General features: G+C 31.6%; 4 protein-coding genes across 5 annotated transcripts in view; 1 reads left to right on the plus strand and 3 right to left on the minus strand.

Moving 5' to 3' along the window:
• Positions 1-2,293: 2,293 nt before the first annotated feature.
• LOC108909207 (protein AATF) lies at positions 2,294-4,457 on the minus strand. Its single transcript, XM_018713464.2, has 2 exons — positions 4,092-4,457; positions 2,294-3,657 (listed from the first exon to the last, which is right to left on the minus strand). The coding sequence occupies exons 1-2, from the start codon at positions 4,375-4,377 to the stop codon at positions 2,480-2,482; spliced, it is 1,464 nt and encodes a 487-aa protein (XP_018568980.1). The 5' UTR covers positions 4,378-4,457; the 3' UTR covers positions 2,294-2,479.
• A 1,180-nt stretch (positions 4,458-5,637) lies between these two features.
• LOC108909211 (leucine-rich repeat-containing protein 49) lies at positions 5,638-14,628 on the minus strand. Its single transcript, XM_018713470.1, has 8 exons — positions 14,526-14,628; positions 13,974-14,470; positions 13,638-13,916; positions 10,249-11,061; positions 9,137-9,414; positions 8,688-9,061; positions 8,336-8,569; positions 5,638-5,890 (listed from the first exon to the last, which is right to left on the minus strand). The coding sequence occupies exons 1-8, from the start codon at positions 14,553-14,555 to the stop codon at positions 5,693-5,695; spliced, it is 2,703 nt and encodes a 900-aa protein (XP_018568986.1). The 5' UTR covers positions 14,556-14,628; the 3' UTR covers positions 5,638-5,692.
• Positions 14,629-14,672: 44 nt separating this feature from the next.
• On the plus strand, positions 14,673-15,284 carry LOC108909212 (39S ribosomal protein L54, mitochondrial). The gene is made up of 2 exons (XM_018713471.1): positions 14,673-14,848; positions 14,906-15,284. The coding sequence occupies exons 1-2, from the start codon at positions 14,722-14,724 to the stop codon at positions 15,220-15,222; spliced, it is 444 nt and encodes a 147-aa protein (XP_018568987.1). The 5' UTR covers positions 14,673-14,721; the 3' UTR covers positions 15,223-15,284.
• Positions 15,285-18,871: 3,587 nt separating this feature from the next.
• Positions 18,872-22,002, minus strand: part of LOC108909209 (protein regulator of cytokinesis 1-like) — a 35,280-nt gene continuing 32,149 nt past the window's right edge. The window contains exon 8 of one of the 2 annotated variants that reach the window (XM_018713467.1): positions 18,872-19,619. In XM_018713467.1, coding sequence (XP_018568983.1) covers positions 19,386-19,619 — 234 coding nt within the window. In that variant the 3' untranslated portion in view covers positions 18,872-19,385. The remainder of the gene's footprint in view (positions 19,620-22,002) is intronic. The other variant, XM_018713468.1, reaches the window with a different exon arrangement.

Here is a 22,002-nt window from a genome sequence, read left to right on the forward strand (position 1 = left end):
GAAAAATGATTGCTCTTTCAGGTTTTGAATCAAGTTTCATGTTAAATATACAGGGTAAAAAGTTATTAACTAAATTTTCGGTAAAATTGGTCATAACTGGCGCCCTCTATGAGCAATGCTGAAATTACAACACGCATCTTATTCGTCGCCTAAAAAAACATAGTTTCACAAATTTTCAAGTTCCTAACCTATATATTTTCAGAATAATCGCAAAAAAACGGTTTAAAATTTTAACTTTCAACACTCTGTATTTCCGAAACTATCAACTTTCGGATAAGGCATTTTTGCGCCAATGGTCACCATTTCACGTGTAGTATCTTCAGCTTTCGATTTTCCCATTGTTAATGAATCACCCTGTATAAACCCAAAACTTATCAGTCTTCTCACTCTTAACGCAGATGGAGTATAAACAATTTGGAAAATATATAAAAACAGTATCAAACAAAATAGTAGGCACTGAAAGAAAAATGTCAGTAAAAAGCATGAATCTTTTGGGCTCTAGTAAATAGCAGTCCTTTTCTAGCATTTCTTTATTATAAAATAAACCTGACAAAAATGTAAATAAAAAATGAAAATAAGAAAAAAAAATTTATTAAAACGCTGAAAATCATGAATCTCGGGCAGCCATAAATAACAGTCCTTTTCTAGTTTTTCTTTATTTAAAAAAAAATTGGAATTGTGCATTGTCACAACATTGTTCTTTTCGAAAATGTTCATCTAGTCATAACAAAATTGGAAAATAGAGAAAAAACAGCAACAACAAACGTTCTCAAAAACTGCTTTAGACCAAATACTAAAACGATAAGCAGGAGCCACTAGTCTTTCTGATTGCCATAATCTCTTAAAATTTAATTATTTCTTATTTGGATTAAGTAATTTTTTATTATAAAACTATAAATAGCACATAATTTAAAAACTTTGTAGTTTTACTATGATGCCCCCCCCCCCTCTTTCTTTTATCCACAGCATGATTAGTTCAGTCACAAAATGAACTGTTTGGTTGCTGATAAGCATTGTTAAGAAACACTTTTTTCTTCAAACTTCGTGAGCTAAGATACTCAAATCATTGAGATTGATCTTCCTTATAGGTAAGTAGATTGAATTTTAACAATTATTTAACATGCATATATACTGAAACCCCTAGAAAAATATAAAAAAAATATCTTTCAATGTCACAAGTGAATAAAAGTTTTCCTAGTAGGATGTAGAATTTTTAAAATTTTTATTATGGTTAGAACTTGTATTATTAATACCAAATTGAAAAATGAAAGCTTTTGAAACCTTAATTAAAAAAAAGTATTACCAAAATTTAACTGTTAATTTCAAAGTTGAGACATTGGTTCATATAAGTACTGTAAATATGCTATGTGGAACTGAAGTATATGGTGTGGACACAAAAAAATGGAATTTTGCAATTCTGACTTCAAGTATACATTGGCATTCATTGATGAATGGTGAATGAACAGTAAATTCGCACAAATAGTCCAAAAGCCATAGCCAAGATAAGCCTAAGAGAAAATTAAAAGAAGAACCATGATGTCCACAAATTTTGACTCAGGAGTTTAAATTGTCGTTAAATATTTGTCTAAGTTAAATGAGTATTGTTAATATCTTTATATTCTTACTTTTTACAGGGTTCGTAGCGGCCGGGAAAACCGGGAATACCGGGAAAAGTCAGGGAATTCGTTATTCTTCATAAAAAACAGGGAATAGTCAGGGAATTTTAAAAATATTCATGAGTCAGGGAATTTAATGTTTGCAACTGGAAATTTTGTGAAAGCCGGCCCTGTGTTCTTGAAAGAGAAAACTATTTGTGGTTTTGAAACCTTTATAAGAGGTTCTTAGGGTATAAAAAAGATTATGGAGTCCAGTCGAGAAAAAATTTAATGCATAAACACCAATTAGTATGTAAAAATGAACTACAAGTGACCTGGATTTTATTTTAATAAGTCAGGGAAAACCTGGAAAAGTCAGGGAATTCTTCATTACTTTTGAACTATGAACCCTGTTTTACATTGTAGTTCATATAAGAGGTTACTCTTAAAATGAATAAATATAATATTCTTAAATTTAACGAGGACAACATTCTTTCATATTTGATATGTGTTACATACTGTATATACTATTGAAAGTTTTTTGTGACTGACACTATACCCATTTCTACTACAAATTTAGGATTTAGGATAAATAATAGTAAAGAAGTAGGTAACAGATTGGCACAGCTTTACCAATACAAAATATATAGAAAAGAGCTTTAAATACTTACATATTTATTAAAATCTTTTATTTTATATTAATAACAATATGTTTTTAGTTAACTAAAAATAAAATATATTATCTGACATATTAAGCTGTTGCATAATAGTGGAAAAATTTTCAACATAATGATAAGGATGTTTATATAATTTAGCACAACTACAAATACGAATTTATTTTCCAGTTTAATAACTTGATAATATTTACTGATCATGCGATTATATTATGAATTACCGCTGTAGTCTCTCTTACCAAATAAAGAGCTAAATAATTCAGTTTTTCCTTGATCTGTCCACAAATGGTCGTCAATAGGAGCCATAAAATTTACAAGTTTTGTATGCACGGTGTATCTAATTTTTCTACCCTTTGTTGCTTTTGTATCAATTTTTCTTTTCATTTTACTTCTTAATTTTTGCAACTGAATCCACTGTCTACCAAGCTGAATAGGATCTGTCAAATCTGCTGATTTTACTTCAATTAACTCTCTCAATAACTGATGATAAAAATCATCATCATCATATATTTCAGTATTATATTCCTCCACAGAAGTTTTTTCCTCTTTTAATTCATTTTCTACAGGAGCCTCTTGTCCTATAATAGTATAATCACTTCTTTTTAATTGAGTTCTTTTAACTAATTTTTCTCTGTCGCTTAAAGTATGTTCAATATGATTAAGGACAGAATGAGAACTAGTATTATTTTTCAACGTAGCAATTCGTGTTTTGTCATTCCACTTTTGAATAACACTATTTCTATAGTTTTTATACAAATTATGCCTTCCATTAATATAATTTTCAAAATCATTTAATTTTCGTTTCTTAGTAGGAATTTCACTTTCACTTTCTTCTTCATTGGAAGGTAAGTCTTCGTCTGTATCACTAGGAATTTCCTCATCATCTTCATCTTCTCTTAGGGCTTTTTCATTGCTTTTATTTAACTTTTTCGTTTCTGGGTACTTACTTAGACTTAGTTTTTGTAATAACATTAATTTATCTAATAGACTGGTTAACGAGTTTTTCGTTACAGCAACTTGTTCTGAAAATTCCTGACTGGACTGTTTCTTAATTTCAAGATACTTATCTTTTTGCGGCATTTTGTTCGCTGATATCAAACATTTTTGTAGTTGAATCCTTATTTCTAATAGATTTTCCCACGCACTCATCTGATTTCTAACACATAATCCTTTTTTTATTTGTGCGTTTCCATCTACTTCTTTGAAATTTCTGAAAATTTCCGTACTTTCTGTTACCGATTCATCAGCAAAACTCTCATTATGACTCCCACCTCCATCAGATTCTTCACTTTGTGCTTCATCTTCCTGATCAATTTCTTCAGAAGAATCAACAGATTCACTACCCGTTCCATTGTCATCATCTTCAATCTCAAATTTGTCAAGATTTGCTGTAATATAATAAAAAAGTTGGATGAAAAACCAATGAGTTTTTTGGATTACAAAATAGCACTTTATTACTGTATTTAAGAATGTATTTAAGTATTAACAAAAATACATACACTTAACGCAATTTCAATTAATTGAATTTCAGAACTAGTCCAGAATTACGAAATTCTGAAAGTATATAATGTAGCTTGTTCTAGGTATGCCTCTGGCAGGCAAATTTAAATAACCCCGCATGCTGCCTCTGTGACCGCATGCTAGTTTCAGTCTTTTAAAAAAAGTTGGTTGGTTATTAATTGTCAAAATGACAGCACATTTGTTCTGTAATATAACATTCTACAAAAATAAAGATATAGTCCTCCGCTAATCATAAACAATTAATTTTGTTATTCAATCGATCATATAAATATTATTACTCGTAAAAGAGAAATATACTTACATTGTTCAAACTGATCGTCTTTTTCGGAAAAGTCCTCATCAGAATCATGTAAACTTTTTCTACTTGCTTTTTTACCTGCATACCGTTGGTCTTCATCTACTAACAATTCAAAATTTTGCCTTCTAAACGTGCTTAATATCTCATCTTCATAATCTTCAGACAAGTTTTCTATTAATTTTGCACGTGTCTCATCTATTTCATCATCTTCTGGATCAAAACTAGCAGGAGTTGTATTTAAAACACCAGCAATTTGATCAGCTAAACTCTCTTTGTTGGATTTTTTCATTTTAAATAATAATGGGTACACATGAACGTTAGTTTATGTTTGTCTATTATAGTGCACATTTATTTTGTTTACAAAAAATATTTTAGGTTATCTTCCACTTCTTCTGGCAACTTCAATGTACAGGCACAGCTTAATAATACACAGCTAGAAGAGTCCGTGTCGGCGCCTTTGATGTGGCGGTAGAGAACCAAGCGCGACGGAATCGTGCTAACTCTCTCAGATTAAGCGGAATAGTCGGGGATAAGTTAAAAGAATTTTTATTATTGAAATAAAATATTTAGGTTCTACCTGACAGTACCGTATTAGGTAATTTTAATAATATGAAATTTGAATTAGAAAATTGCGTGGTATGACATTAAAAGTAGAAAATGGGTATTTTAGATAGGTTTTGTACTTAGAATTAATACGGATTATTAAAAGAAAACTCGAAGAGTAATTAAAATTCCTTGTTGTAAGCTCCTGTTTACTGAAGTAATCCTTAGAGAAGAAAATGGTTAAAATCGCGTTTTTTTCGAACATCAAATTGTTAATATCTCGAAAACGGTAGATTTCAGAGAAAAGTTGCATATGAACCTTTTTGTTCAGGATACCCCAAAAGCCTATAAAAATGTATTTCGAGCGAAAAAATCGAAAATTACGAATTTGATTAAAAAAAATTGTTTAAACAATTTTTGACCATTAGAAACGTCTGGCAACATGCCGACATGTTTCAAGGGTAATTTTTTTAGTAAGATTATGAAATAAAAATCGAATGAGAATCATGTTCCTAGCCTAGCGGGAGTAACGATACAGCCTGGACTAATATTTATACATATACAAATGTTATTTTTTGTGGATAATTGTTAAAAATTATCTTGCAATATCTTTTCAGTGTTACAAATTAGCTCAACAAAGTTATAGTTTGGCATTTGCAATTGTCCAAATAAAGTATCTTCATTTTCATTATATAAAATAAAAATAAATCAACGAAATTATACCCACGCCTATGATTGCAACCCGTTGTCGTTACCCGCCTGAACGAACGCCAAAGCCGTCTTTTCCGCTGGAAGGCGGGGCATAAACGCTGCGCGGCGGAATCGACGCTAACCGTTCCCGCCAAGACAGTTGTCAAGCTGTATAAGCTGTGGTAGTGTAAGTGTCCGTTTTAATTACAAACCTAAATTTTTTAAATTTTTGTTTTGTAATGTCAATGAAGACAAACATATTTTTTTAAAAATTTAAGTTTATTAACAAAACAAAGGAACAAGTATAAATCTGTAATAAAAATAAATTGTGCGTGATAGTGTCACAAAATCCAAAAAGGCAGTGGAATATATCATTTGTTCAGTTCTTGAATCTTTTGCTTCATATACATGTCTAATTGGGAATAGTCCAAAAGAGTATTTTGAACAAATCCATGCATAACAGTCGGCCATTCTTGTTCTAAGAGGGTTAATTTATTCATTGCACACGTCATTTCTTCCAATAAACCGGATATATGTTGTTTCGCTTTTTGTCTTAGAAGGTTGTCCTCCTGCAATTAAATTACCATTTCCATTAAAAAAATTCAATCTATCAATGACTGATAGCATTTAATATATTTGAAATGAAATCGTTACATCTTTATACAGCTATACAGCGTTGTTGAAGCATATAACTTTTTGCAATTCAATTAAATGGCACTTCAGCAGGCCTTTTGATTTGTCAAAAACTGTATTTTTGACAAAATGAAAGACCCCAGGGAACACGAACATCTCATTAAAAATACATTACAAATATGTTGCAGCGCCACTCCATGCATTATGTGAGTATCACACGATGGGACAAAAAAGTACAAGGTTATTTATTTTATTATAAATGTCAGTTTAATTACTTTATAACCAAACCTCGACCAAGTCTCAGTTGATGCGACATAATTATTTAGACCCATAGACTATGGAATGACCATTCTGTCATGCTAATGTTAATGTTAAAATGCCTAGTTTTTCATAATTGAGGTTTAGATGTTTTATTATGCTAACTTTGCGCTACATTAATAATTAAAATTTAAAATATAAACATTAATAAAATTATGCCCTGGAAAACAATTAAAAATGTTTAAAAATCACAATTCTTTTCTAGTTTACTGCTTTGCACATGTCTATAAATAACAAACAAAGTAAAGTAATCCACATTAATAAAATTTAAACAATCCCCAGGTATTTTTATTTAAATTTTTGACAAAAACTACTCAGACAACAATAATTTGACAACTAAATTGACAAATGTCAAGCTATTTCAATTGTTTTTGGAGTATTTCTGGTCATGGCCAATTTGACAACAGATCTGATATGAGAAAAATTGTGCAAAAAATAGAAAATTGCAAATATCTCTAAAAGTAGTAACGGCAACCCTAACAATGCTTACATCGCTTGAATTATAATCTGCATACGACAGAGTAAAAAATACAGGGTGTTTCATTTAAGTTAACAAAGTTATAGATGTTTGAAGTTATCAAAATGTAACAGCAAAAATGAAACACCTAGTATTAAATGTTTTAATTTGTTGGTAAACAATAATTTAGCCTTAGCTACCAAAAATCCACTTGATATCAAATTCCTGAAAAGAGTCCTAGCGTCTCCGTAGACCCTTGCATCTGTCAAATATTTTCTTTAAATATGAATGTATCAAATTCTATAACTCCTAGGTATAGGGAATATTTAATAAAGTGACGCTCAAATTCACATAGAATCCGAAAATGCAATAATATATCCCATTTAAAATATCAAAATTGACGTCAACTTCCGGTATAACCGGAAGTTTTACAGGAACAAAATTATTATATTTGAAAAGAGCACACCCAAAAACACTAGTGTGCCAATTTTCAAAATTGAAATCGAAGTAGGTTCTGAAATAATGTATTAGGACACTGACTGAGTGAAGACAAGTTGCCAAGATTAAATTTAAGAATTTTAAGTCATAATTAAATCACCTCGAAGGCGACGCTGCTGCAAGTCTGTGAGATGCTGCTGCTTCTGTGTCGAACACCACACAGAAGCAGCGTACTCAAGAATTGGCCTCACATAACTGCAGTAAGTGCAGTTCAATTTTTGATAAAAAAAGGGGCAGTCATTTGTCTATAAATAATGTTCAAATTATTTATTGAAAATCCAGTAACTACTTTTCTTCGGAATGTTATTTTAAAGATATGGTTAAAATTTGGAGTGAATAGAATGTAATTTGTTGGAGTTATGCTGTGTGCCGTTTGAAAATACTTCTAATTACTCTTTCTAATGACATCTATTAGTAAGTATTAGAGAAGATAGAAAAAATAAAAAGTTACGTTATTAGGCTGTACCCTTCCTTTAGGTACATATGTCCATAGGAAGTAGTGATGTGTAAAATCGGATTATTTCAATAATCGGATACTGATTTGAATGATTTCAGTAATCGGATAGTTATATGAATGATTAAATCGACCCAGAAAGTGCACAAACACAAACACAAATGAAATTATTACCCACCAAATTATTTACAGCAAGCTGGTTAATATTTCAGATTCTCTTAGCAACAGCTGATTGTTTGTTAAGAGATAAGCCGATTAACAAACATGCCAGGAAGGAATTTTGTCCTTCAAACTTGACCGAGAGGGCACTGTTAACTAACTCGACTAGTCGCTAAAATTTGACATACTAATATAAGATTAACATTCAAATACACCCCAGAATAATTGAATTCTTCCAAATATTTTAATAATCGGATTATCGAATATTTTTCATTCAAATTATAACCACTAATAGGTAGTTGTTTCAGAGCAGTCCGGTGAGCTTGGAAAAGAACTCCGAATTAAAAAAAAATATATTGTTTAGTCGTAAAATTTCTTTTCCCTTATTCTAGAACATTCAAAGCATCTTTTAAATCAATAAAAAAATAGATTTTCTGAAAACTATGCAGTAGTCTAATCCCTTAAATATTTTACAATACTTCTAGAATCTTGTACCTGTGAAAGCGATCCCTTCCTCCACTGGAGTGCTTCCTTACTGACAACACTTTTTAACTCAGGATCAGCTGATAACAACCATTTCTTTGCATTTTGTTCTGGGACACCATGATTTATATCTATTCTTAATCTAACAAGAAGTGGCTGCAATAATACATCTGGCAGTGACCATAATACTAAATCGCTCAGACTTTGATACTCCTCATTTGCTTTTTTAATGTCTTCCTCCGAGATCTTAAAAAAATATATGTTATTACAAATAAAAATATTTTGTTAGTAGCATTAAGTACTAAAAAAAATAATTAGGCACATTTTTTCCTAAAATTGACCTAAAAGATATAAAAACAATTACCTCTTTATCATTAATAGTTTTTAAACCCCAATGTGCTAATCTAAATATTGCATAGTTCTGCCAATTTTTCTCACAAATGGCATTTCCTTCGGGATCTATATATAAGGATGTTAACCCCTGAATTTCTGCCAAAGCATTTAATTGTGCTATGCAAGTTATATTTGTCTCCTTAAAAACAAGATTTTCTATATTTGGGAATCTGTGTTTTAATTTTGACAATATTCCTGTTATACTATTAAAATTAACATAGTTAAATTTAACAGTAACAACGTCATGGGCTTTGCCAGAATTCCACGGTTTGTCAATGAATCTTAGAGCACCTTGGCCATAAATATTTAGGTATCTACCACAAATTTCAATCAGATAGTCTCCGCCTGGAATGTTAAAAGACATTACTCTCGATTACTTATCAAAGAAACTATTTTTTTTTAAGAAATTAGTTTACAAACCTTGTTCTCTATCCTTTGGAAGAGCAGGCGAGGACTGTTTTCTTGTTTTAGCTGTTGATGCTCTCGAGTTAAATTTGGGAGGAATGGTTTTTCCATGTACTGCACTTTTTATATTTCTTGTCACCGATTTATTACTAGAATTGTCACTGCTAGAATTACTAGGCACTGATATATTAGATGCTGTTGTTGCAGATAGGTTACTTGAAGTTTCAGTTGTATTACCGCTGTTGGTTTTAGCTTGGGTTTCAACAATTTCCACATTATTTGGTAGTGTAGCCCTAATATACAAATATCATATTACTATTACTATAAATATTAAAATATTAGTTTTTTATTTTTCAAGGCACAAATAAGTATTTAAAAAAAGATATGTGAACTGTGAGACATAACAAACTATGTATAATCATAAACAAAGAAGCTATACGACATTACAAAAAATGACCAAAAATGAAAAACGTCATGCTTCACTTAAATGCTTCAAGATATCAAAATGTTTTTTCACAGCAAATATTTTTTTTTAAACAAGCCTAAGATATATACTACAGTATAAATTCGATTATCTGGAACTCGATGATCGGAATCTCTCTTATTATCCAAGTGTATCACAAGTGTACACCGATGAACAGATGAACTGATTAGTTCTAACTACATGAACGATGAATGCTTACAAAAACATCTCTATACATTTTGTAATTAGCAAAACGATTTTCAAAAAACGGCAGTTGGGTACATACTGACGACTTGGAATAGGTCGTCGATGATAAATCATTTGATTACAAAAGTCTGTATGGAAGAACCCATTTTACAGAAAATCGATCAATTTTTAAATGTGTGTTCTCACAATTTTGAGAAATCTATCGAATTTTTGATCGTTCGTACGTGTTGCACAATAGAAAACTATAGTTTTTTTTAATTGTGTTTTTGTATTTTTGAACAGAATAAAAAGCATATTAAATAAAAGAAAATAATTACTGCAGGTACCATTATATCGCTGTCAGTCCCATCTAACCTAAATAATCGAGTTTGTACTATATTTTTTGTCCATCTTGACAAATATGAGATACCCTCCAAAAGCCTCGAACGTTTGATTTTTATAAACATTTTGAACTTACTCTTGATTAATCTCTGTTTGTTCAACCTCCTCTGGTTTCTCCTCATCCACTGAATCTGACTCTGAATCCTGTGAGCTACTTGAAGAAGAAGCTGCCGCTTCACTTCCACTTGCTAAAGAACTAACAGAACTATCAATATTTGGTCCAATGCTAGACAAACTTCCGGATAACTTTACACTTTCCTTACTTTGCTCCTCAACTTTTTGCTCCAACTTATTAATAATAGGTACCAAAATAGGAGGCAATTTAAAATATTCATTTCCTGAATTGTTTGATGAAGAGGTATTTTGAGAATTTTCTGTGTCCTGGGAAGGAGTTCTTACTAAAAACCGCTTTTTATCATGTAGAACAGGTACTTTTGTGGTAATACTGGTATAGCTCTTCGCTTTGGTTAAACCTACAATGTTCTTAGCCTTGGTATTGGCAAGAGAAGTTAATACAAAATCTGAATCAGGTTTCAAATTCTTTAAAGTTTTATCAACTGTGTTTAGATTACTCGTCAAACATTTGGTTTGAGACCTGAGTAGTTCCCAGTTTGTTCTTGCATTTGATATAACTTCTTCTCTTCTATAGTTCAGTGAAACATCACTAGTTAAGTCCATATAAGTAGTATTTGTACTCTCTTTATTTCTACGCCAGGCCATAGCAGCTTTTCGCACTTGTTCTGTAATTTGCATAGTATTCAATCTTGTTAATTGAGGTAGATATGATACCAAGAATGAAACACAGTCACCACCCAATGATACTGGATTATTGTCTATAGATATTTCTCGCAAGTTTGTCGATTTCGCCAGACTACTAATATCTTCAACACTAAAACCAAATGAAGTTGTATTATAATAGGTAACAATTTAATTTAATGGAATATTTACATTAATTATAGCAGTAACTTTGTGGATATACAAAAAAAGTAAAGTTAAAAGGTCATAAACTGTAAAATATAAAATATTGGATGTCTTGGATTCAATAATGTATAAAAGGTATACAGTGAAGTCTCCCTTAATGGACGTTCTATACAGATGGACACTCTCTATATAGATGGATACCTCCTATGAACAGCCAGTTCTGTCAGTTTTGTCTGGTCTTGGCACAAATTGTAACTCTCTTGGTGGATTCTCTTTCAAGCAAGTATGGACATAAATTTTTTAATATTTTAATATTTTTTTCTCAGTCAGTACAAATATTAATAAGAGAAAATATTATCATTAAAATCTGATAATAATTGCATAAGCTGAATAATTTCTGAGCTGGTTATCACGTCGTCACTTTAAGTTCTTGATATTTTGACAGACATATTACACACTCTTCTTCAGAAGAAACTCTAAAACTAGAGATTAAGATCTTTGTGTGGTATTTATATCTGATGTATGATCTGGTTCATGGTATTCCGGTACATGAATTGTAGTTACAGGTCTGTGTCATTCTGATCATGGATTTTGTGGATCAGTCATTTCCAAATTCCAGGTTCTTCTAATTCCTCATCACGACTGAAATTATTTAGATTTTTCTAGATTTTGATCGCCTCTCTGTCTTGGCCAACATCTATCTCTCTCTTTTACTAGTCTGGTATTAGTTAGATCTATAGTATGTCTTCTGTTAACCTCTTACTGATGTGTCTTCCCAGTTGTCCAATGTATACTTTTCCGCATATAAATGGAATGCTGTATACACTGGGGCCTTAGAGTAGATCGTTTCTGCAGCTCATCTTGGAAAAGCTGTTCTTATCTTCCTTGAAATGCTATAGATGGTATTAATTTTAAATATTATTATTAAGATGCAACATATCTTGTCATTGCTTCCTTGCTTGTTGTTGCTAGATATTCCTCTTTTTCCTTATCCTCTGGTATTTTTCTGATAATTCATTTGATATTCTTGTTCATGTATCCATTTCCTCTAAGCGCAAACTGTAATTACTGTAGTTCCTTGTATAAGTGTTTCAGCTTGCATATGCTCCATGCTCGATGAGCCAAAAAGTATTGACAATACCTTATCTCTGGGCTGAATGATATAAATATCGATCCGTGCAAGTTAGATTTCTGTAAACGTTGTATACCAGGATGCCTCTGGTTTCTCTTAACAAAGACATCTAATAATGGCAGGGTCTATCTTCATGGTGAAACTAATGTTCTCAGGATAATTCAGGAGTCTTTCTGTCATTATGTCCATGGGGCCAGGTAATAAATGCATCATCCAATATCTGGCTTTTGAATTACTGTCTAATCCCTAAAGGAGAAAAAGGCCGTCTAATGCACATCTTTACCAAGTCTACTGCCTTGTCTTCTGTAATGATCCTTCAATCGAAGCTCTTAGAGGAAATGAACAAACAAACAAGAGTGAGCCGTCAGAAAGATACCTAAGGATAAAGAAAAAGAGGAGTATCTGTGAACAATGTATCTGTTATATATACAAGGATGATAGGCTGCTTCCAAGGCTGCTTCTAAAGGAAAATTAACAAAATCTACCAAATACAAAAAAAATAACATCTACACTTCAAGGAAGATATGTACGGCTTTTAACAAGAGCATGATCTAATCTACTCCAAGGCCACAATGTATACAGCATTCTGTATGTATGTGGCAAATAAAAAACACAGTACGAGGAGCACAAGAGTCCCAGATACAGGATATGCGGTAGGTCTTACTAATACCAGAAGTGAGAGAGAAAATATTTTGGCTAAGACTCCACAGGGAGGTAATAGATACCCCAGAGAATCCAAATAATTTCAATTGACACAAGAGGCTAAAACTACCTGGAGTGTGGAAACTATTTATCCACAAAAATCAGGACCAGAACGTCATAGGCCAATGACTATAAGCGATGCACCTGAACACCATAAACTAATGCATACAGCATTACCATACAAAGCACTTAATCTCCAGTTTTGGAGTTTCTTCTTAAGTAGATACATCTCTAGAAACATCAAGAAGCCTGGAAATTATTCACCCATTGGTAAATACCATGGCATCCTTCAAACCAACCTAATTGTATATTTCGGTTGTTAGGGAATTCCGTGGAAGTTGCAAAACCAGCCAATTTTAATCATTTTATTTTGATTTCCTGTTTGTTTCTTTCACTTACTGCTACAACACTTGTTTGATGTTATTGAAAATGACAACATAGAGGAAAATTATGATTTTTTTAATCAATTTTTGAAAATAAATTTTCTGTTATATACACACAAATTGTTATGATCCTAGTGGCATCTATCCAAGAGACCCCACTGCAAATGAATTTGGTACCTATTTAAAAAATTAATTTTCAATTGCCATAAATAGTTAAATTATTACTAATCACAAAACTAGTAGATATCCATAATAAAATAAAATTCTAAATTGAAAAAATCCTTATCCTGCAGGACTATATTATTACAGTTTATTTTTAAGAATTACCTTTGCAAGTCATTGTTACTAATAAATAACTTTGAAAGATTGGGTGTATCAGCAAACCCAAGAAGTTTCTTCAATCTATTTCTTCTTAGATTTAGCTCTTGGAGTGATCCTAAACCATTTAAATCCTTTACACCTATAGTTTTAATTTGATTTCCAGCCAAATTTAATACTTTTAATTCAGATAAATTTGATAGTCCTCCAACTTGGGTAATTTGATTACCATGCAAGTCTAAAACTTCTATTTTTTTCAAATTTTCTAATCCCTCTATCTTCTTTATTCTAAAATTATTTTTATACCATCAAGTTCCACAATACTTAAAGTTAAAGTAAACTCACCTGTTTTTTCCCATCAACAAAACTCTCAAGTTTTCTAAAGTATCCAAATACTGAATCTCTTCCAATTGATTATCGTAAATATCTAAAAAGACTAGTGAAGGAAACAATTGTTTACTTAAAGTTTCTAAATTATTAACTAAATTGTGCTGTAAAGATAGTAGTCTTAGTCTAGCTTCTCCATCTATAAAAGGAACTAGAGTCAGTCCACGTCTATCTAAGCTTATTCGGTCAGGATGTGCTTCCTTCTCTTCTTGTAAACGTGATACATGAATAGAACCATCTGCAAACATCTGTAATACAGGTTCGCACAAATTTGAAGATTCATGTAGTTTTGATAAGGTAGATGCATTTAATGTACTATGAGATCTAACATAAAAATTTCTTCTATCTTTGATGGGTAAAGCTGGAGCTATTTGCAACAAATTTTTCTCATCTGTTTGTTGCTGCACATTTTGATCTATGGTTTTATTTTGGCCTCGAACAGCTTTTTTCTTTTCCTAGATTATACAGAAATTAAATTTTATTTAACTTACTTTATATAGAGATACATACAACAGTAGCAGCAGTGCTACTAATTGGCATTTATAGTCCATAAAAATGTATTTTGTAAACAAATTTCATCTAATTAACATCTTTTTGTATTTTTCTGATTTGTTTGACGTTTGTGACACAAATTTTAAAAGTTGTTTGTTGTGGTTATGTAACTCTAACCTAATTTTTCTTAAATGTTAAACCTTTTGTTAATTGAATGGGAATGCAAAAATTTTATAAAATGAGTGTAAATAGTGTTTACTGTCTTCTAGTAAGAAGACCCATGTATTTATCCTTTCAGTTATCCTTTCCACGAAATAATTACGCAAAAAAAGACACAGGAAGTGAGCTTTTCACAAATCTTTGTTTTATAGGTTACTTTAATAATTAAACGTTTTTAGGCGTGAGCATGGTGGGTGGTGTTTTAAAAAAGAAAAAATTAGGAAAACTGGGACCCGTTGTCGAAAAAACTGTATTACCCGTAGAAACCGATCCCGAGAAACTAGTTAAATATGCCTGCGGTACAAATATTTTCAAAACAGGTGAGGACGTGCTTTTGAAACCAGATAACGAGTATCCAGAATGGCTATGGAACATACGCCTAGGTCCACCTCCTCCCTTAGAAGAATTAGATCCTAATTCTAAACAATACTGGAAGCGAATAAGAAAAATGGCAATGAGGCGCAACAATAAATTTGCTCAGCTCAAAAAATTTTAGTTATGTAAATAATAATGTGTATTATGTACCGAATAATTTTATTTTAAAGTATTTAATACAAAATTTGTTTGTATTTTGTTTTTACATTAAAACATTTTAGTCGTAAATTTCAATTGCATTGTGTTAAAGTAACCATAAAAATCAAGAGAATTTTGCATTTGATGTTGCAAAACCATATTAAAAAAAAAAATGGCTAATTAAGATGAAAGAAAATTATGGATAAAGCAGTAATTACAAACAAAATCAGATTATGAATTTTTCAGTTTCATTTATTTTTTTTTACAGCATTTTGCTTTTTGTACACTACCATACAAATCCTATAATCTGAGGATATAGGCGCATATTTTCCATAGTGAATATATCCACATCATCACGTGGGCACGTCTCGTATACATTATATAGGATCTTATAAATATCAAACTTAAAATCTCATGGCCTTTATGAAGCGAAGTAAACCGATGTTTCTTGTAAAATAAGAAATAAAAAAATTTTTTTTGAATATCTTGAAGCATTTAGTGTATTTTAGACGGTTAGATTTGTAAATAACACAACAGTATCCAAGCATACTTCTAAAAAGTGAAAATAAATATTATAAGTTATGTTTATTGATGTAAATGTAAATTCTGTGTTCTCTTACTTTATGGATATGCCACGTATATAAAAGAAATGCAAATTTGCATGATACTGTATTTTGTTACTATGTTTTAACAAATATCATTCCCAATTTAAAGTCATTTTTATATAAATAATAGGAGTTTTCACAAATAAAAATATAGTTGTTCGGACATAGAGCCGTGTTTTTGGTCTTTTGTGTGTTCAAACAATATTAGTTCAGTGCTCAATACATAAGGTACAGATACACATGCTACTAAAAAAGCATCTTTTAATAAATAATAAAAGGCTACAGTGCTCTTTGAAAAGAGAAGTTGACTATTGTTTTTCAAAAAAAAAAGTAAATAGGCTCTAATAGGCTCCCTTTATAGTGTACAGTAATCCCTTGTTAACCGCGGGGGTTACGTTCCGATAGGGATCCGCACTTGATGAGGGATCCATAGATGTACATATTACGAGGAAAAAAAACATGGAATTTTGTTAGATTTATAGTTGGATTTATGTGTCTATTTATAAGTGAAGAAAAATCTATTTACGTAAATGTAAAATTTATTTTCACTTACATTTTAGTTACACATGTACTGACAAAAATATAAAATAACAAAAAACACACACATATATTAGGTACCTAAGTCATAAAATCGTACATAAAAAGTACATATGTACGTAATAAAGCAAGTTTATTTTTAAAAAAATTAAAGGATTGTTGGCTGTTTCATTTTATTTTTAATTTCTTTCTGCGCTTGTTTATACGGTTGTAATAAACCCTCTAGCTCTAGACCATTATTGAACTTCTTGCTTCGTTCTAGTGAAGGATCCAGGTACAAAACCAAATTCTAAAGTTGATGAGCAGATGGCAAAATTTTATTTATTTTATCTAATGTTGACGTAGTTGATTTTCCGATTATTAATTCTTGAGAGGTGTCATCTTCATCATTTGATTCGTTATTGCTTTCCAGAATTTCAACGAGTTCCTCTTCTGTGAGTTCATTTTCATTAGCGGCTAAAACTTCTTCAACATCAGTTGATTGGAGATCTTCAAAACTTTCTCCATGTATTTAATGCATAACTTGTAAAATGTTGGTGACTTTGGCTTCTTTGTCCGGCAATGCTGATTTATCGATAACAACTTCCGGCCATAGGTTTTTCCAGCATGCATTTATAGTTGATGGTTTCAAGTCACTAACTGCATCTTTAATAATGGTTATGCAATGAGCAATATTAAACTGTTTCCATTTTCGGTAACAGTCAACGAAGGATCTGCTTCCATGCATTGTAAGATGCGACTGAAAGTGCACCTCAGATATCATTTAAACGTGGCTATTATGCCTTGATCTAATATGGTTGCAGAAGCGAAGTTGTGTTGGGAGGTAAAAATTGTATTTTCACATTGGGGTCGTTTAAATTTAAGGTCTCCGGGTGCATTGTCAATAAGCAGAAGTACCTTAAATGGTAGTGACTTTGAGGCCAGATACTGTTTAACACTAGGCACAAAACAATTAGTAAACCAGTCTGTAAATAGCGTCATCATAACCCAAGCTTTAGGATTTGCTCTCCAAAACACTGGCAGACAGTCTTTATTTTTGCTTTTTAAGGACCGTGGGTTTAATGGTTTGTAAACAGTCATTGGCTTCACCATAAAATCACCTGAGGTGTTACAACAAAATAAAAGTTAATTGGTCCCTTAGCTATCTTAAATCCCAGTGCAGATTTTTCATTTTCTGATATGAAGGTGCGAGCAGGTATTCTCTTCCAAAAAATACACATCTCGTCAGCATTAAATACTTGTTCTTCACTTCACTTTCTATAAATTCTTTAAGGTTAGTTGAGGCCAGTTCTCCAACAATTTTAACATTAGGCAAAGAAAATCGTTTTTTAAATCTCTCGAACCATCGTTTACTCGTCTGGAAACTTGAAGATTCATATCAGACTTTAGGCTATTATAATCGAATAGCCTTTTCTTGAATTATTTGGGTACTCACTGGAACTCTCTTTTTTGTTTGATCTTCGATCCAAAAATACAATGCTTTTTCCATTTTTCCAAGGTTTGGGGCCGCCAACAGGTAACCTTGCAACTTGAACTAGTTCCACGCAAAATGGACGAACGAATGGATTCTTTGCTTTTCTCTCGCAGTCAATTCGTTCACTTTAAATTTGTTAGTAGCACTTACAGCTAAACAGTCTAACAGTTGGATCTTTTTATCTTATGTCGCACCTTTTTCTTTTAACAAACTTTTTACTTTCGCATCCAGACATTCCGCAACTTCAAAACAAATACCGCAATTTAATATGTAAATCTACTGACAGCGTTCTGGACGTATGATGCAACAATGCTTCGACAGGCTACTGACGACGACGCAAAGGACGCGACCCGGTAAATGCCTCCTAGCCAGTTCTATGAAATCATGGAAAAGCAAAACCGCGGTTGGCGAGACCGCGTATAACAAGGGATTACTGTATTTGTAGCCTTCATTTAATTTTTTGTTTTTTAAAATCAAACTATAAATAACGGAGGTACGGCTTGCGGTATTTTTTAGCAGACAGCCAGTATATCGCTCGGTATATTTATCGCAATTTAAGACAAAGTATACTCTATCTACCTCGCAGGCATGTTAAAATGTTATTGGAATTTTCCAAAATGCAAAATCACTCATGTATTTGCTATTGCTTTTTTAAATTGAGACTAATCACGTGACAAATAATTTTCTTTAGGACAGTAATTTTATTTCCTACATGTTGGCAATTAAATTTCAGTAAAATTAAAAATTATTAAAATCAGACCGAGATTACATTAAAACACAACATTCAACGACTGTGATTGGTGTAATTTTTCACGAGGTTTTATTCAACCAATCGGCGATTGCATTATCTCAAATGTAGCATAACGGTTTGTCACTGTTCACTGTAAACAAATCATTAATATTGGTGATGCTAAGATTTAGGCATTTTTAGTCGACATCACCAGCCATGCAATGTTGATTGTCTAAGCTAAATTTACTTGTTGGTGTTCCGATTCATGAAATGAAAAGAATGGCTTCAATATTTATTTTAACATATTAACGTGCTATAATTTCCAAAAAATGTTCATCGCAGTGAAGTAACAATAAAGCCTTTTGTTAGTTTATAAATAAAAAATATATAGAGCAAGTTAAATTCACAACAAATAAAAAATATATAAAATACTGAAAAACATTTTTTGGGCGAGTCCCAAATGCAAGATATTTTAGAAAACAATACTCCTCAATAACTAACCGAAGCATTTAACTGCGATCAAACAAATTGGCATTAAGAACTCGCCCAAAATTACATATATAGTTTTAAAATTAAAGTATATGTGTAAACTAACTTAAATACTACGAGACACCAAAAACATTCAAAATTATTTGTTAAATGTTAAAAGGTTATAAAAAATGTGTTACAAAAAAAAATTAAAATTTGTTACATAGGTACGTGAAAGAAGAACTAATACGCATAAATAAATTTTGAAATGTCATCTAATATTTGTCAAATTATAAAAACATTGAGAAAATGCTGCAGTGAAAAAGAATAGTTTAAAATATTAGCTTAATGTTAGGTTTTGCTGCGCTGAGTTTATTATTAGCATCCGGTGTTCTAGGTCGAAGCCTCACATTTGTAGGGGTCTTTTGGCCTGATGGTTTTGGAGTGGCAATTAAGGTGCCTGTAGGAGTTCTACAACGCAATGTCCTGCTTGACATTGGAATACAAGCTGACACCTCTGATGGGATTATAGTGCTTCGGCAACCATCTTTATTTGATAATTCATTCTGAAAATAAAAAGAGACATTAACTACGGAGTAATGATTCCATGTGAAGAACTATTAATAGTTAAAAAAGCTTAGCTAACTGTAAGTAAAATAAGAAAAATCATTAATCGAAATTATTTAAATTAAAAAAAAAAACGATTCCATACAGGTCGTAATGCTTGGCCAAACTTTAATAGTCATTGAGTACAATGCCAATTAATGTATATAATCCTTACAAACATGTGTCTGGAGGGGATAATTTTTTAATTATGAGGTGTTTTAAGAGTAAAAAAATAACAGACTTTTTTTTTTAAAATTATACGATTATAACTCAAACGATTTCATTCAAAGGACCGCGTAACTATCTTGATGGAAAATCGGTCCCGGTTGAATTGTACGAAACTTTGCCGAATGATAGTCCTCAATGTGTCGATCAAAAAAGTCCATGGGACCTAGGTCTGCAAAACTACTGTTCTGAAGCTACAGCCTTCTGAAGTTATTGAATCCACATGCTCGATGACCATCAAGTCCAATGATTTATGGGCGAGTAAAAGCAAATAATTCTTTATAAAGTAACCAAGCTTTCGTGTGCTGAATGCGAATCCCTGGTCAAAATAGCTGTATCTTTCAGTCTTCAGAAAATTGGTGAAGCACCTACTGAAGAACAGCGATAGCGACACGTACTGCTTGAAGCATGCTAAACACTTATCCATCATCAGCATATCTGCAGCATTCCTCAAACTTCAGAAAATAGCTGAAGTACCTTCAGAAAACTTGACTTGATGGTCATCGGATTCGATAACTTCAGAGGGCTGTAGCTTCAGAACAGTAGTTTTTCAAACCTGCGTCCCATGGACTTTTTTGATCGACACATTGAGGACTATCATTCGGCAAAGTTTCATACCATTTGACCGGGACCGGCTTTCCATAAGGATAGTTGCGGCGTCCTTTGGTGGTCAGTTTTAGTTTTTGTTGGTGCAGAAATATTGCAAGAACATTAATAATTTTCACTTTCACTTTCTTTTTTAAGGTATTTTCAATTAGACTTGATGATAAGAGCATTTAAGAGGTTTTAAGAGAAACAGAAGCACATAAGGTAAATAAGTAAGCACTAACAGTGTCAAGTCATTTTTGAAATAATGAAATTTCAGAGAAAATAAAAAAATTATTGAATTTAAATTGTATAGATCTTCTATGATAAAAATGAATCCAGATACAGATTTCCAGACCCAGTTAGTAGGTTTGGAAATGATTCATTTTCAACATACACAAGATCAATACAATTTTAATGAAAAAATATCGTATATTTTAAACGGCATATTTGGAAACTATAAATTTTAAATCAAATGTTTGTTAAGATTTGTATAGGGGTCGATTTTTGAAAAATTTTAATTAGCAATTTTTTGGTTTCTTGATTTAGCACTAGTTAAATAAAATTAGCGACTTTTTTACTATAATTAAAATGATTTAATTGCCACATTTTTAAATAGTAATTATATAGAAATTCAATAATAAACAAGTTCTTTACACAAATTTGCAAAATTTTTTTTGAGGGGATAGAATAATCCGTTATTAGATTCCATAAAAAAAAAACTTAATATGAACAATTTTTCAAAAATTTACACTTAAAAAAAATTCAGTTCTAGAATTTGTAATTTTAAAAAAGTATTATTTCCAAATATGTGCTTTCTTATGTTTTATTTAATAAAAACATTAGAGCTTCATTTGTTTTTTACTTGTTATGATGGCCTGTACAGCTATAAATTAAACACCCTGTATAAGAACTAGAAACATATCGAGGGCATCATATCAGAAGGGCGTAAGAGCCACTATAGTTGGTTTTGGGTTTTTAGGGTGTATGACTTCATTTAATCAATTCGCTTAATATATCAGAAGGGTGTATCTATTCATAAACATCAACACTCTATTCCAGGGTTCATAGTTCAAAATTAATATAAAATTCCCTGACTTTTCCAGGTTTTCCCTTACTTATAAAAGAAAATTCAGGTCACTTGCAAGTCATTTTTACACACTAATTGATGATGCATTACACTTTTTCTAGACTGGACTCCATAATCTTTTTTATACCCAAAGAACCTCTAATAAAAGTTTCAAAATCACAAATAGTTTTCTCTTTCAAGAAACCAGAGCCGGTTTTCACAAAATTTCCAGTTGCAAACATCAAATTCCCTGACTTTCGTGAATACTTTTGAAATTCCCTGACTATTCCATGTTTTTTATGAAGAATAATGAATTCCCTGACTTTTCCCGGTTTTCCAGGTCACAACGAACCCTGTATTCTAACACATTTTACTTAGGCGTATGAACCAAATATTGCAAAACTATAATATCAGAAAGGAGTATGCCTGTAAAATTTCAGATTTGGTTTGTACGCCCTTCTGAT

The sequence above is a fragment of the Anoplophora glabripennis genome, unplaced genomic scaffold, assembly GCF_000390285.2.
Source record: "Anoplophora glabripennis isolate ALB-LARVAE unplaced genomic scaffold, Agla_2.0 scaffold398, whole genome shotgun sequence".
Lineage (NCBI taxonomy): Eukaryota > Metazoa > Arthropoda > Insecta > Coleoptera > Cerambycidae > Anoplophora > Anoplophora glabripennis.